This window comes from Triplophysa dalaica, chromosome 8 (assembly GCF_015846415.1).
Source record: "Triplophysa dalaica isolate WHDGS20190420 chromosome 8, ASM1584641v1, whole genome shotgun sequence".
NCBI lineage: Eukaryota > Metazoa > Chordata > Actinopteri > Cypriniformes > Nemacheilidae > Triplophysa > Triplophysa dalaica.
In genome coordinates, this window is record NC_079549.1 from 16168354 (window position 1) to 16183745 (window position 15392).

A 15392-nucleotide genomic window follows, 5' to 3' on the forward strand; every position below is an offset into this window, starting at 1 on the left:
CCAAAGGGGTGATTTAAATTTACAGTGTGATGAACTCACTTTAACTCACAGGTTATTGGCAGAGCTCCCGGGATGCTTGAATAAAATGATTTCAAAAACACCCTGATCTGGATTCTGGTAGACCGGTCTATTGTGGCAAAAATACAAGTGGGATGGTTACATCAAAGTGAGTTTCTGGAGGTGCTCCATGGGTGCGTCATAACAGATTCGTACAAAGGAAAAAAACAGACTTTGCATTTTTCTTAATGGGAAGTACAAAATTGAAATTCATCATGCTTCCAGCGTCATTCCTTTTTGTTTCAGAACAATTGTGAGTAATATTTTGTGAGTAATATACATTTAATCACTTACTGGAGAACTCAAAAATTGTTGTAGCTCATTTCTATCTTCAACATGCAATCTATAGGTTTTTATATGCTTACAATTATAAATTTTACAGTTTTAATCGTTTTAAAAACCCAGAGCAATGCATTCAGTAAGGCTGTGGTCACACTTGACTTCTTTTTTGACTAGAAAAAAGTTGACAATCCCGCTTTTATAGTTGAAAAAATGCCTGCAGCGTAGTGGTTATAATGTTGAACAATGTTCAAAGATAGCATTTGTGCATGAAGGCAGCTTAAAGAGTCAGGAGTCATAGGCAGCATAACGGAAGTCTATTTGAATTATAAACAGAGAGCGTATTTCATATATTTAAAACTAGAATACTAATTTCTCACTAGAAATACTATTAGAAGTTATTTAAAGTAAAAATTTAACTTACATTTATACAAAACTATGCTCCAATGGGCATTTCAGCCGGCCTTTTATTTTTCACATGTTGTTATGGAAACGACAGGTCTCTGTCATTGGTTTAACTGTGAAAAAGGTGCTTGACCTAGGGTGTTTTTTTCAGAAAAGTTGAACTTTTTTCAACCTGAAAAGAAACCAGAAAAAGATGCTGGCGCTGGCGTTTAAAAAGCACTCAGGACTTTTTATAAAAACATTGTTTACCCAATAGGATTATAATGTAAAATAGACGCTACCAGCTTAAAAAAAGAAGTCAAGTGTGAATACGGCCTAAGTTTCTTCATCGGTATTTAAGATTTGAAGCCTTTTAATTGAGTTCCCATTGATGTTTAAACAAGGATTCTTTTGTAACTAATGGTTTTTTTGTTTAATGTTTTATGCCTTTCTAAACCTGACCTTTTGTGTAGGTTGTGTGTTTGTCAGAAATGTCAAGTGTCATCTCCTCCCAGACTGTGTGACTGACAGTGAGCACTCAGTGTGTCACTCTGTCAGTACAGTTTATATTAAAATCAAATTAAGCAGCTGCCCTGAAGTATTTGAAAAACAGGCCCAGTAGTGTCTAATAATACACCAGTGCCTCCTGAGTTATCACCTCACACATGTCTCCCCAGGGAGCAACCTACTGCAATATCAGCCACAGTGATAACTGCGGAAAATGAATCAGTAACCGTGATTTTATGCTTGTGTTTAAAAGTGTTTGCAGTGAAAGTAATGATATGCATTTGTGCACACTTCACTCTTTAAGTGTAGAACTGTAAACACTTTAAACAGTGTAGTGTGGCATCATGCCATTTTCCACAAGAAATATGAAGCAAATGATTAAAACATGAAGATGTTTTAATTGAAAAAGAAAAAATTCTAAGAAAAAAACATATATACTTTTTAAACATAAATTCATGGCTTGGACTGCCTCTGTGATGCACCTCCACGACTTCCGTGTTACACAATCATGTTGGAAAGTCATGTGTGACGAAGATTTCAAAAGATTTAAACATCCCTGATGTGCACATGAACTGACCATTTTAAACAATAATCTTGCATAAAGACATATAACATGATATTCAACATCCAAGAACTTTTGAATGGACTTCTTTCTCCACACTCGTAAAAACTAGGTCGCAACTTCCACTTACCTTTGCGTGACCTTTACAATGTGATTACTTAGTACGTAAAGTCATAGACGCGCTTCATGAAGGCACTTCGAGACAGTGCAAGCCATTTATTTATGTTTAAAATAAAAAGTATATCATTTTTTGGTTTTCTTGGAAAATGGCTAATTGTTTCGCCAGACAACACCCTTATTCATCGGCTGGTGACATGTAGACTTCAACAGCCCCCCGTTGAGGTCCATTATATGGATAAGAACGCTGGAAAGTTTTCCTGATAGCCTCAATTTGTTTGCGACAGAAGAAATAAGCACACGAACAGCTTGTATGACATGTAGTGTAGGTGAGTGAATTATCATTTAATTTTAAAGTGAACAATTCTTTTAAAAACTTACTATTCAATTAAAAAAAATGTATAAATAAAATTTACTGGTTTTAATTGTAAAAACATAGGACTTAGAACACAGGTGTTTTAAAATCTATTAAGAGTAATAAGACACCAAATTTCCCTATGGAAATTGCTAGGATATTTAATACAAAATTTGACAAATGCCCAGTAAAATCCAACATATATTTCTTCAAAAAATTAAGTGCCTCTTCCATTCTTTTGTGAAAAGACTTACTTCTCAATATTCTGAGGAGAAAGCAACAGATTTAGTTCTCTAACTGGTGTTTTAACGGTAGCCTACATAAAACTACATTTCGCCATCGTGCTGTTTATTCATGTCAAGGCACAAATCACATTGATGTCCATTAAAAAATGTTTATGCACTGCAGCAATACTAAATCTGTGCTTAATTGTTAGTACAAATGGCATCCACAGTACACTTCTCCAGGTCTTGGCTTCTTCGAGATGTTTGGTCACCTGACATTGATCTAGCAAAATGATGAAATTAGAGAGAACTCACAAGAATTACTACTGTCATCCTTAGTCCCATCAAGAGATCCATCTGGGTTCATCTGCAAGTAGTATCCCTGCCTGCAATATAACCTGGTCACTATACCCTTGAGCTGGGGATCTGTGGACAGAAAGACAGAACACTCAGCATAGAATAAATAAAGCACTTCTCATACATGAACACAGCTCCAGGTAACATAATAAATTGAAAGATATCTAGGTATGATAATCCAGAAGGGTAATCCATCATGATAATATCTCAGTTTTATGTATGTATCAAAACTCAGTATCTTTGCAAACACTTTGAGTTATGTGGTCATTTTATGTTACTTCATTCTGTGGTGTGATAAAATCAATCAAAAATATCAGAAATGAAAATATGATTTATTGTTGTGCATTGGGAAGTGGTATAACTATTAACATAAAGTCTCAACATCGCCCTCTTTAGCTGAGCTTAAAAAATTGATATTGACCTGGTGCTGAGTGGAAAATGTCAATCGTAACCCATTTTATTTCCATAAAATTATGCATTTCTAAGTAAGACAGAATATTTCTGAAAAATAAATTAACCCCTCGCCAACTTTTCTCAACCTTCTCCTCTCTTCTCTGTCCCACTCCACCGCCAATAACTTGCTGACTGCTGATGACTTTGCCAACTTTTTCACTGATAAAGTGGAGACCATCAGCAGGCAATTCTCTGCTCAACACATCCCTGACCCCTCTCTTACCCCTTGCTATCCTCAACTCCCTTCTTTCTCTTCCCTTTCGGAGACTGATGTCTCCAAAATTCTCCTTTCCAACCTGTCTGCTACCTGTTCCCTCGACCCGATCCCTTCCCACCTCCTACAGGCTATCTCAGGTCTCTACTGCCTCAACTCGCACACATTATGAACACTTCCTTCACCACTGGTACCCCCACTTCATGTAAACATGCCCTGTTATACACCTTTACTCAAGAAACCAACACTTGACCCCTAAACCTACGGAAGGCAAGAGCTAAATCCTTGTCATCTGTCCTTATTCTGCTTGATCTCTCTGCTGCATTTGACACTGTGTACCACCAGATCCTGCTATCCACTCTCTCCAAACTGGGCATCTCTGGATATACCCCCTCCCTGGATGTTCGACCACTCGAACTATGAGGTACTGAAAGCTCTGGTCATATCAAGACTGGGCTACAGCAATTCTCTACTGGTCTGCCCTCCAACCAATGCTGTCAAGCCCTTGCAAATGTTCCAGAATGCAGATGAACGTCAAAATGTCAATCAGCCTAAAAGAACCAGTGTATCAACCCTTCTGATTTCTCACTGGCTGCCAGTTACCTCCCGCATGAAGTTTAAATCGCTGAAACTGGCCTTCAGAATGATAACGGCAAATTCGCCCCTTTACGTCAACTAACTGCTCCAGGTCTACATCCCCTCCTGTCTTCTTTGGTCTGAAAATGAGCGTCGCCTGGTTGATCCATCAAAGCGAGGCAGCAAATCGCTTGCAAAAACCTTTACTCATTCAGTTCCCTGGTGGTGGAATAAACTGCCAGCCTCCACCCGAACTACAGCATCCTTCACAACTTTCAAAAAAACGCTCAAAACATACCCTATCCGCATTTATTTAACTAACCAATAACTGTCTATGCCTTGTGTCTAAAAAAAATTTTGCTGTTCATTCCCTCCCTTGTAGCGTGGCCTTGTAAACTAACTGTACTGTTCAGCATGTTGGCAAAATGTTAATATGCTATCTTGTAAGTCGCTTTGGATAGAAGTTTCTGCCAAATGAATAGATGTAAATGAATAAATGTAACTTGATAAACTGATGTTATCCAAATAGGTTGTGAAAAGTAGGTGTTACATACAGTACATACTACACCAGAATGGAGCCTGATTGTTGTAGTGGAAAGGTTGAAAAACACAGGGGTTCAGATTGTCAATGAAAAGCAACATTTGTTTTTTTTTGCTTTTATGAAAAAATGAAGGAATGGTTACCTCAGCAACGCAATAATGGAGTATTGTGAGTGGTTGTGATGCTTGAGCAAAGCTGCAAAGGCATTAGGAGATGTTTTAGTGTGTTGCCATGTTGTTGCTAGGGTATTAAAACCTGGTTGCTATGGATCCTCTTTCATTTTAAATCTATGTTTTTTTTTTGTCTGATTTTCATCTACTGGGAAAATCTTAAATCAGAGGTTTACTTGTCCTGAGTGACTTTAATAATTTGAGTCACCGTTTACACCCATAACACAACTGGTGCAGGATGATTAACTTGCCAAAATGTAATACTTGGCAAGCACGACAAATTGCCAGTTAATATCAATAGGCAGCTTATCAGACAATCAGTGTAGTAATCAGGCAGGTGAACAATATGAGTGGCACTATAATCTGATTGCTAAACCAAAGGGAACTGTGGAAATACTGTATGATCTCATGATTACAAATATGTCTTACATTGAGTGAGACTGAAATTTCAGTCTTTCATACTGTAGGTGTACATGAATGATTCTTTGCTATTTACAACACCTGTCTGTTTCGTGCAACTACCTTAGATCAAAACAATCACATTGCATTGCATTACACATTGTTTTGTTATTTAAAACCAGGCGACTACATCAAATCACTGTTCGTACATAACCTCAGTGCTATAACAATATTCTATGCTGTGTTTGAGTGCATGCTCTAAATATGTAAATGAATATGTAAATAAGTATGTAAACTAAAAAGCCAACTTATTTGTGAAAGTATTGCTAAGGGAATGTCAGATGCGTGCACATGCACAACTAGACAGTAGGGCATATTCAATAAGGCAGAACAGCAGTTTGCACTGCTGGAAACCATCTAAATACAGTTGACATGTGGTGGAGGAGCTTTCAAAGGCAGCACTTAGGATTTACATCCAAACCCAATTCAATTACTCGCCTGATTGGTTGCTTTTTGCGACTCAAACTGACCAAGAAACCGACCTTTTTAGACAGAAACTGTTACGTGAATGGTTGTGGAAAAAAATTAAATAGTGGTAAAAAAACGTACAGCTCATTTTAAAACCTCTGAGGTTTTATAAAGTACAGTAAAAGCTCAGTACATACTTTCCATACTTTCAAAAACAAAAGGCTAATTTCACCTAAAAATCTAATTTCTTACCATACTGTAAGTAAACTAATTCTTTTAAATAGCATGCTCTACGGTGATGTGAAATATGAGAAAACTAAGATGAGTATTTATTATTTAACACTGGGGAGGCTGTGCCTTAGTAAACACTGCTCGAGGTAATCATAAAAATAGATGCGAGTGACACCAATTTCGAATCACAGACTAGAAAACCTGAGGATTTCTTACAGGTTTAATCTTCCCTACTCTCATTTGACTGTAAGGGTATCTTGTGATACACTTTACCAGCCATGTTGTGCTTATCTCCAGGCGGGTAAACAAATTACTCCCTTGTCATATCGATGTGGGTAGAATACTGCTGCTTACTGTTGGCCTGCTGCCCTAGATTTGCCTGAGTTAGACCAGGGTAGAGCTGAGAAAACTGGCACATCAAAGGTGGAGAGAGTAAATCAAAGAGCAAAGGAGAGAACAAAAGAGGGAAGGAGAGAAATTTAAAGGGAGAGACACAAAAAGAATGCTAATCACAGCACTGCTTTATGACATCTGCCTCCACCTACACGGTGATACTGCTGAGACAGCATCTTAAGACTCCTAAAGACAATATAGAGTTTGCCTAGCTCCTCTGTAAGTACTAGAACAGAATCCCGACAATCTAAAAAAACAAGATATCATTCATTTTCATAGCACAAATATGCAAGATGTAAAATGCTAAGTATAATGCTTGATGCTTGCTTTGGCAAAAAAGTAAAATTAATCAGAATCAATTGGCATACATGTAATCAATTATTCATTATAACAATAAACCGCTCATTGTGTGGACATTTTGTACATGTTTTTACTAAAGGTTAAAAAGATGAATTATTTTATTAACATTCATGCAGATAAAAGGTAAGCAGCAGGTGCATCGGTTTTTGTGTGTGTTCGAGAGAAGGAAGCAGCTATCATAAGACAGACGGAGATGGGAGGGGGCACGTCTCACTGCACATAGCGCCAGCTGCAGACTTAACCACATGTGATTGACCCACTATAGTCTTTCTGGAACAGGAAAAGGGCTTTTCCAGCTTTTTTACAAGCACATCCATGCTGCTGATGTCACTGTGGAGACACAGCTATTGTCATTTTTTCAATAAACATCTCCACAAACATTGATGTTGATCATCAGATTTCAGAAAGCTTTTCAGAATACATTACAAAAATAATGTGTACACTTTCCCATTTGATATGTAAAAAGCCACACTACATTTACTCACCACTAACGGTATAGATATTGTAAAACGCAGAATATCATTTGTTGTGGTGTGCTATAATTTAAAATAATCATGTTGGTTCGAACTAAATAGGAAAAACAGTGTTAGCGAGAATCATTCGGTTATTAAAGGTGACTTGACATCAAGCTCAGTAATTTACACAATGAAGAACAAGCAGCACCTTGCACTCAAGAGGCACAGTGGCATGGCACTTCCAGTCAAGGCTAATTGAGTGTGAGCAAGTTTCACCCGACATTTTAATGAGAGTTAGTATAAAGAGAGCTTAAAAACTAGCCTCCACTGGTGGTCTTCCATTCCATTGAACATTCTAATTGGACAACATGTAATAGCCAAACTGCGTGTTGAAGCACGTCTTGGGGCGAGGAAATCTGAAGACTCTTTGTCATGTCACTAATCTTATCTAGACAATGAGCATTAAAATTCCACAGTGGATAAATACCTGAGCAAAAAATGACAATGAATATTTAAATGTGCCCAGTCGACAGACTGTCTTACAGCTCACTAAATGCTCACTATAAGACAAGATTTTTTGGTAAACATCTCCTCGTTATAATGTCCCATGGTCATGAAATGTCCTTTGTAGAAAGAGGATACAAATTGCTACATTACGGCTTTCTGGATGCAATCAAAGGGAAAGCCTCTCTTTTTTATCACTGAAATTTAAATACATGAAAGATGTGGATTTTTTCCATTACCTTTTAGGACACCTTTCATGTCTTCTCAGATCCTTTCCAAGGCCTTGGACATTAATATCCAGCTCAACCTTCTAATATTTTTTGAATAATACCATTTATATTATCAAGCATGGTTGGTTGGAAATAGGTTATGTGTTCAGCATCAAAAGTAGCAGAAATTAATATAGCAATGGTTAGCAAACGTTTGGGTTTGCACCCAAATCATACATATCAGACAAATCAGAATGTACGCTGTGCAATTTTTTCTGTCCTTTTAAATTGTTGCTTGTCAGATTATTCAACATGACTTACCCTTGGATAAAAGCCAAAGGCAAACTATGCCATGTGAACTTTTATGTGTCATTCATTTTAGATTGTACATTATATTTCTTATATAAGACTTTGGAGACAATTGACAACATTGACTGGGTGTTTTAAAACACCATCCCTCGTCCACTCTGACATCCTCATTTACACGAGAAATTGAAAGGTTAGCTATTGCAAAAACCCAGGCCTACAAAAGAAAATAAATGTCACAAAATCGAGCGAAAAAATGATATGGAAAAGATGGATAAATCATTTTGAAGGGGTAAAATCATGAATGTAAATAAAAATATATTTTTGTTGATCATCAGTAGGCAAATAAATATTGCACAGAATGCACCCGGCTTAAAGGCTGTCTTCGGTCTTCCACTAGTGCTGTTTACACATTCATAGAAGTCTCTAATCCTAATAGGATGATAATGTCCTTTTATGAATCAATGCCACACACATATCTCTATAATGATGTGGTCAAGCCTATGCCCAGTCTGGAACAGCTTTCTGCGTGAGAGTCCAAAAAGTAATTTAAGTCAATATGATACCGCATATGAAGACTGCTCCCTGAATATATTTTGGAGCTGTGCCAGCCACATCTTAATCACAAGGTCAAGGTCCACACCAGCACCCAAAATATAGAAGGAAATGGTACCTCTTCTTTTGGCAAATCAATTTAGATGACATTCATTACAGTCCAGATATTAAGATATTTCACAAACCTAAAGACGATTGTGAATATACTTAAAAAAGGCTATCCAAACCCTCAATGTTAACAAGGCTTTTTTATTAAATAATGTCACAAGGAAAAATGTCTCAGTCTCAGCATTTACATACTCTGAGGGAAATCCTATTGTCTGCATGTCAAAATGGAGATGACTGTAGCTCCAGGCTGCCCAACAATAGATGGCTCTGCTTTATTTAGTAAAAGTGTCCTTCTTGTGACCACTACTAAATTAACACCACAAATTAACCCATTATTTTTCCTAAGCACACACATCACAAGTGAGAGTGCCAAGGAGGGTGGGTAGACTACCTCGCAGCACCACATTGCCCCTGGTGAGCCCTCAAGGCTGTAAATATGCTCACTGAAGATTTTGTAAATTGAGCTGCAATGGGAAATTAATGAGGTAAATCCCAAGAGTTCTTTGTCAAAATTAACTCATGCAACACAACAGGACTTAAAAGAGTGCAACGGAATGATTAAAACACCTTATTTGAATGCATCTCACATTACTATGTGTAAAAGGTTATTGTGGCAATGTGGGTAGACTCGGTGGATAACTTACAAGCCTTGTAAGAACCTGTTTTCTAAAACGTTAACACTAGGAGTGTAAGGGGGGCCATGAGCTGTTCGCCATCTGTAATAAGATGGCCGTTTGGCCGTCACAGGTGCATGTTAGCAGAGACATTGCAGGGCTAATTCATCACTCTCAGATTCTCCTGGCAACAGACACATCTTCTACTCTCTACTTATTTGTGCAAAATTCCCCTTTGGACATCTATGACAGGTCCCACGGCACTTGCAAACTTGTCACCTCAATTTTAGTTTTATCAGACTGATTTTTTTTATTATTATTAATAGTTTTATTTATATAAGGGCTGAACATTTTAAATAAAACTTCACACATAATGCTTTTCTTATGATAATGTGTATCAAATAGGCATGATTACAGGATTACTGGATCTCTAAATAAGATATAATACAAAAAGTATTCGAAACTCCACTACATTTTTCTAATAATATTAATAATAATAAAATAATAATTGACAAAAAGCACCAAAATTGTCTGATTTCTGGTGGGCTGACTGTGTGATTTTATGATCATCTTATCTAAACTGAATATTGTATCACTGCCATTTCCAGATTAGCTGTTGTTGGACCTAGTTTCCTGATCGTTTGATAGCATTTTTTCAGCAACATGTTGGGCACCTGCTGCTTTACTTGCATGCACTTGAAACATGCCAATAATTCAACATCAACACCTCCCAAGGGTATAACAAAGGGAGAGAGAAAGTGAGACATTTAGGCATAATCATTTGTCCAAATACACATCATAACCATATCTTTAAATATAATCTATGGGCTATATTAGTTTTCAAATTGAGGAGAAAACAGCATGATTCCATGAAAGATATCAGTAATATGACGTAGATAGATTTAAGTTGTGTACGTAGACTTTATACTGACCTAACCACTTGTGACAGGTTTGCTGATGTGAATGCTGTCAGAAAAACTGATTCTCAAAGAAATATTAAAAAAAATATATAAATTATAGCCTATACAAACCCTATAATCCTAAACTATTCTTGTCAAGACATGCATCATAACAAACAGACGATTAATGCCATAAGGATCTTTGTTAGTCAAGACTATAAAATAAAATATGGATGTGAAATGGAAATGTGGGCGTATCTGTTGTCTGAAGGCAATTAAACACCGCATGCACCTGCATAGACTGCTTATCTGCACAATTATTGTTTGCTTTACGAAACTTCCCACACCTTGTCGTCGTAGTCTGCGTTTCCTGAGGCCGAAGATTCGCACTTTGGAGAAGATGTCGACCAGGTTCCCATTGCAAAGCCCTTTATTTTTATTAGGGCTTTTCCTCCTTCTATGGGTGGATGGTCGGTCTATATGCTGCTCCCGTGCCTGTCTCTTCTGCCGGATCAAACCGCTGGCAATCGCCGCTGCCATGTCTCAAAAACAAGGCTGTTGAACTCCTTACACTCAAAGCACAGACAACAACAACAAACCGCCCGACCTGTCTCAATTATTGTCCCATTTTTGCGACTGTTTGTTTGCTCTGCCCTTTGATAAAAACGAATGACGATCAAAGATATCCACACATCACGAACGGTGATATAAGACGCCAAATTGGCATGATGAATATAAAGGTGAAGTATTACTTAACTGTTCGTATTTCACATGATCTCCAGTTTTCAAACAAATCAATTGCTTCGCGAAGTATCACGGTTTACAGGTTACCTTTTTCCTGACAATGATTTTCACGTGAGTTGCCCGGTTCTTCCAAATATATAACACGGACATATACTCTGCCGTTCATTCACGCTCGAGAGGATTTCAAACCCGTCACTTTATTGATATTTTAATAAATAAGGTGAAAATTTCAGCACGCTGGACAGCGACGTCCACTGCCGGAGTCTGAACAGACAAACGCGTTTTTCGCTTCTGAGCTGTCAAGCGGAGAAACGCGACCACCTTCTTCTCCCAGGTGGAGCCCTGCGACTACACATATTCCTACGTCTCACATATTCGCCAAGTTTACCACATATCCACGCCGGTTTGGCTCAAACGTTCAGTCATCTTGAGGACAGTCCGTGGGATGAATTAGGGCAGGAAAGACGGCGAGACGACGACGACGAGTTGAGGTAAGTTTCAGTGCCTTTTCTTTGTTGATATTCAAATACTTCTCAAAGGGTTCTCCTCAGACGATCGCCCCCCGTTCAGCCATGTTCTAGGTCAGATGATTTTTCAATAATGATATGCGTTTTTGCTCTCTTAAAAGCCGAGTGTCTTCTGAGAGGGAAATGTAAGTAACGCCGACCGACTCCGGTGAGAATGACGTCTACACGATGTGACAGGAACGAACAAACAAATAAACTCATATAAAAAAGTCTTCGCCCGAAGCAGGAGTCGAAAGATGCGAGGCATAGGTAGTTGAAATGAGGCGGTGAAGAAAAAGGGAGACACGTATTCAAGAAATCTTCCTCCAGCTCGAGCTCATTGAGCGTCTTCAACCTTATGGAGAGAGTGAGGAGCACGCGCTTCCCGCCTCAGCCTCATAGATCAACGGCATCAACAAGTCTTAACGGCCACGCGCTTGCCGCCTCAGCCTCATAGATCATCAACAAGTCTTAACGACAAACTCCTCCTTTGCCACCGTTTAAAGACGTGAAGCCCACCCTTCGCTTCATCTCAGCCGTTGTCCGTATACATCCCAGCGGAAAGAATGCTCTTACGAGCTGAAAATAATATATGATCTGTTTCTAAATGTGTGCAAACATTGCTCATATGAAATTGAAAAGTCTGTCTCAAACATCTCAATGTTTAGTGATTATTTATGAGCCATGATACCTATGGTTTCAAATGCATGGATATCCCCCTGTCTATTATGCAATAAAATATATGTTCAGTGTCGCTAGACAATGTGAAGAATATATAATTTAGTGCACAAATAATCGTTCCGTGCTGCCATATAAATTAAACGTCTGAATTTGTATTCAGCATCATAACCCCACCCGCACGCCCCACCTGAGCCCAAGCAACCGAAACTGGCTGCAACCGAACCTGGCAGCAACCTCCACCACATTTTTGAGGTCCTCCTACAACCACCATTGCATTTAGACAAACACACCTATATGTCACATTGTATGGAAGAGTTCCTGTGTTTTTTCCACAGGCCAACACTTATCTGCTGCCTGTTTCTTTAATCATATGGTAATGAGTGTTGCGATAAGAGCTGGGATGCCAATTTAATATCATGCACCAATAACACAGAGTATTTTCTCATTTAGATTAATATCACCAGAGAAACACAATCACAGACGAGGAATTTAAAAAATAAAAACTCAAGAGGGCCATCTGCTGTTTGTGGCTGCAATAAAATATTCAGTCTTTCATTCCCTGCTGGATTTTCAATCCCTTCTTCTCAAAAACAATGAAACTGTAGCTCCAGCATGGGATTTGGAGATGTGCCACTGCTTGAGCAATGAATGAAGAATGAAAACAAGAATATATTAAACATGCAATCAGATCGAGTTATATTAACACTACATATACACCCTTGTTTTACAAACAAAATTGTTGTAGAAAAATGAAAAAAGATCAAGCGTGCACACTTAGAAAAGCTATTCGGTAAATGGAATGGTAAACCAGATTGCTGAAACACTGCGAGCTTAAACTAACTGCATTACTGGCAGTGACAGAGTCACTGCAGTTTGCGCAGCCGCCAGCAGCGGACACTGTCAGCTTAACTATGAAACCATTTAGAGTAGCACACATACATCACAGCTTTACAAAGATGTCTAACAGATATATATGTCTAAAACAGATGTCTTTCATTTTATTTTTAAATAATGATTTTAAACATTATGTATACAAAAATTCGGGCTAATTAATTAAAAGGCAAAATTAAAGATTCACTGCGGAGTATTTATTTAGTAAAGAAAAGAGTCATCGTAAAAGACAAACTGTGTTCATGAGGGACTTAACATATGCATTTCAGTCCGAACAAGAACAGTACCTTACACTACAGACTATAAAAATATAAACCTGGAACATTTAACCTCATATACTGGAAAAGACTGTATGCATACAACATTGAACCATTTTCTAATATTTTAAGATTATCGCAGGTAGTGTTACATGACCAGAGGTTTATATACTAAAAAAAGAAGCATTTAAATGGCAATAAACACAAGACAATAAGACCAAACAGCAAACAATCGTCAAAGATTAGCATGTTTTGAATAAAGTTCAACACACAATATAAAAAACAAAAATAAATATCATGAGAGTATGCACATACCTACATGCTTTTTCCTTCTAAATGTATGAGACTCCATAGCAAACCCATTGCACATTCAACAGAGGTAACGGCGCATTTCCCTGCCTGGCTGTCAATGATGGCCCCATTTATAGGGTCTATACTCACAGATAACATTATTAGTTAGATCTGACTGTCTGCACCAGACAGTTGTTGCTCCGCTGAATGCGACATTCACTTCTGTGGTTTCTAACGTAAATTCTTCTATAAGTATCAACTGCTCATTTTGAATTAATGGTGGGCTAAAATTAAATAATTTCATCATGAACAAGTTTACCCGGAGTTGAATGTCAAGGCAATCATATCACCAGCAGGTGACTAAGACTATAGGATGTGTAACAGATGAGTAATTCCAGAGAAGTACTTTTGATGTAGAACTAATTACCAGAAATATAAATGTGAGCCAACTCCAGCCTCCTGCACATGGTCTTTTATCAACATTCGCTAAAAGCTGAATGAATCATATAAATCATTCTGGTTAATGCCATCAAATAAAATAGCATGCATCATATAAAAGCTTTCCACATATCAAAGGGAAAGAAGAACACAAGAAAAACATCTTTCTTCGAGATATGTCGCACAAAATAAACAAGCCAGTGTAAGCCTGTCTCTATGGAAGCCTTAAGGGCCAGCTGGTTTTTATTAGCTGCTATGATGACAGCAGTTTAAATTGGAGTTAACATCATACTATGCACCGAGACAAGAGATTTAGCACTCGTTTCTCCAAATCAAATTGTTTCACACGGTTGGGGTGGGAGAAAAAGCTTAATTAAATTGAGCAGATAGTAATGATTTTTAGTTAGTGTTGACATAGGGGTTTAATCCACTTTCTGAATGTCACCAGTCCGTTCTGAGAATCTGAAAACACAGAAGCCACTTTAAAGACAGTAAGTATGGCAGAGAATAGCTGCAGTGTTTTGCAAATCTCTTCGTCTATTGTAATGGCATAAGCTTATAAAGCAGACTAGATTTAGACGAAACACATCACAGGATTAAGAGGAAAACTAGAAATTGTAAGTGAATAAAAGAGAGCCATTTCTCTCTCTCTCGGAGCAAATTATTAGACGGGATATTAACAATGAGACATAATTATAGAGAAACGCTCACGCTCATTTTCTGATGCTGCTATACTGTAGGGTAAATCTATAGACAGCTATCTGGGTTGCATAAACAACATCGCGTCAATATTATTGTAATTCTGTTGATATTATACTGTCAATTTAGACCTTAGAAAAAGCCTTTTTATCCAACATCGGCAGAGTGATGTCCACAAAGATTGAATAGACTATTTATTATTGATATAAAATGTTATTAAGTGTTGAGATTATACATTCAAAGGCCTGATTCTTTGTCTCTGAATCAAGCTCGAAGCCAGAAGGAGAACTTGTATTAAATCAAATTTTAGATTAATGAGACAAGAACACGAGAATCCAACAGATCAATACAAGTCTGCGTGTGCTTGAGGGTTTGCCATTTAGCCAGACATTGAAATATCAACAACAGATCTCATTACTCAGGTGTGAATGGCAAATGTGTCCTAATGAAATTTAAGTAAGAATACAAACAACAGCACATATTCTTTATCCATTTTGTCAAAATCCACTCTAAATACCTAAAACAGCACTTTGTAGTTTTTGTGGTCTTTAAAATTATATCAGTAGGTCACAATTTTTAAACAGACGA

The 15392-nt window shown here is 37.7% G+C and overlaps 1 protein-coding gene across 4 annotated transcripts in view; it reads right to left on the minus strand.

The window, feature by feature from the left end:
* Positions 1 to 15392, minus strand: part of fgf14 (fibroblast growth factor 14) — a 99483-nt gene that overhangs the window by 27866 nt on the left and 56225 nt on the right. For 3 of the 4 annotated variants that reach the window (XM_056755480.1, XM_056755481.1, XM_056755482.1), the window contains exon 2: positions 2801 to 2911. In XM_056755480.1, coding sequence (XP_056611458.1) covers positions 2801 to 2911 — 111 coding nt within the window. Of the gene's footprint in view, positions 1 to 2800; positions 2912 to 10644; positions 10970 to 15392 lie in introns of those variants that run through there. The other variant, XM_056755479.1, reaches the window with a different exon arrangement.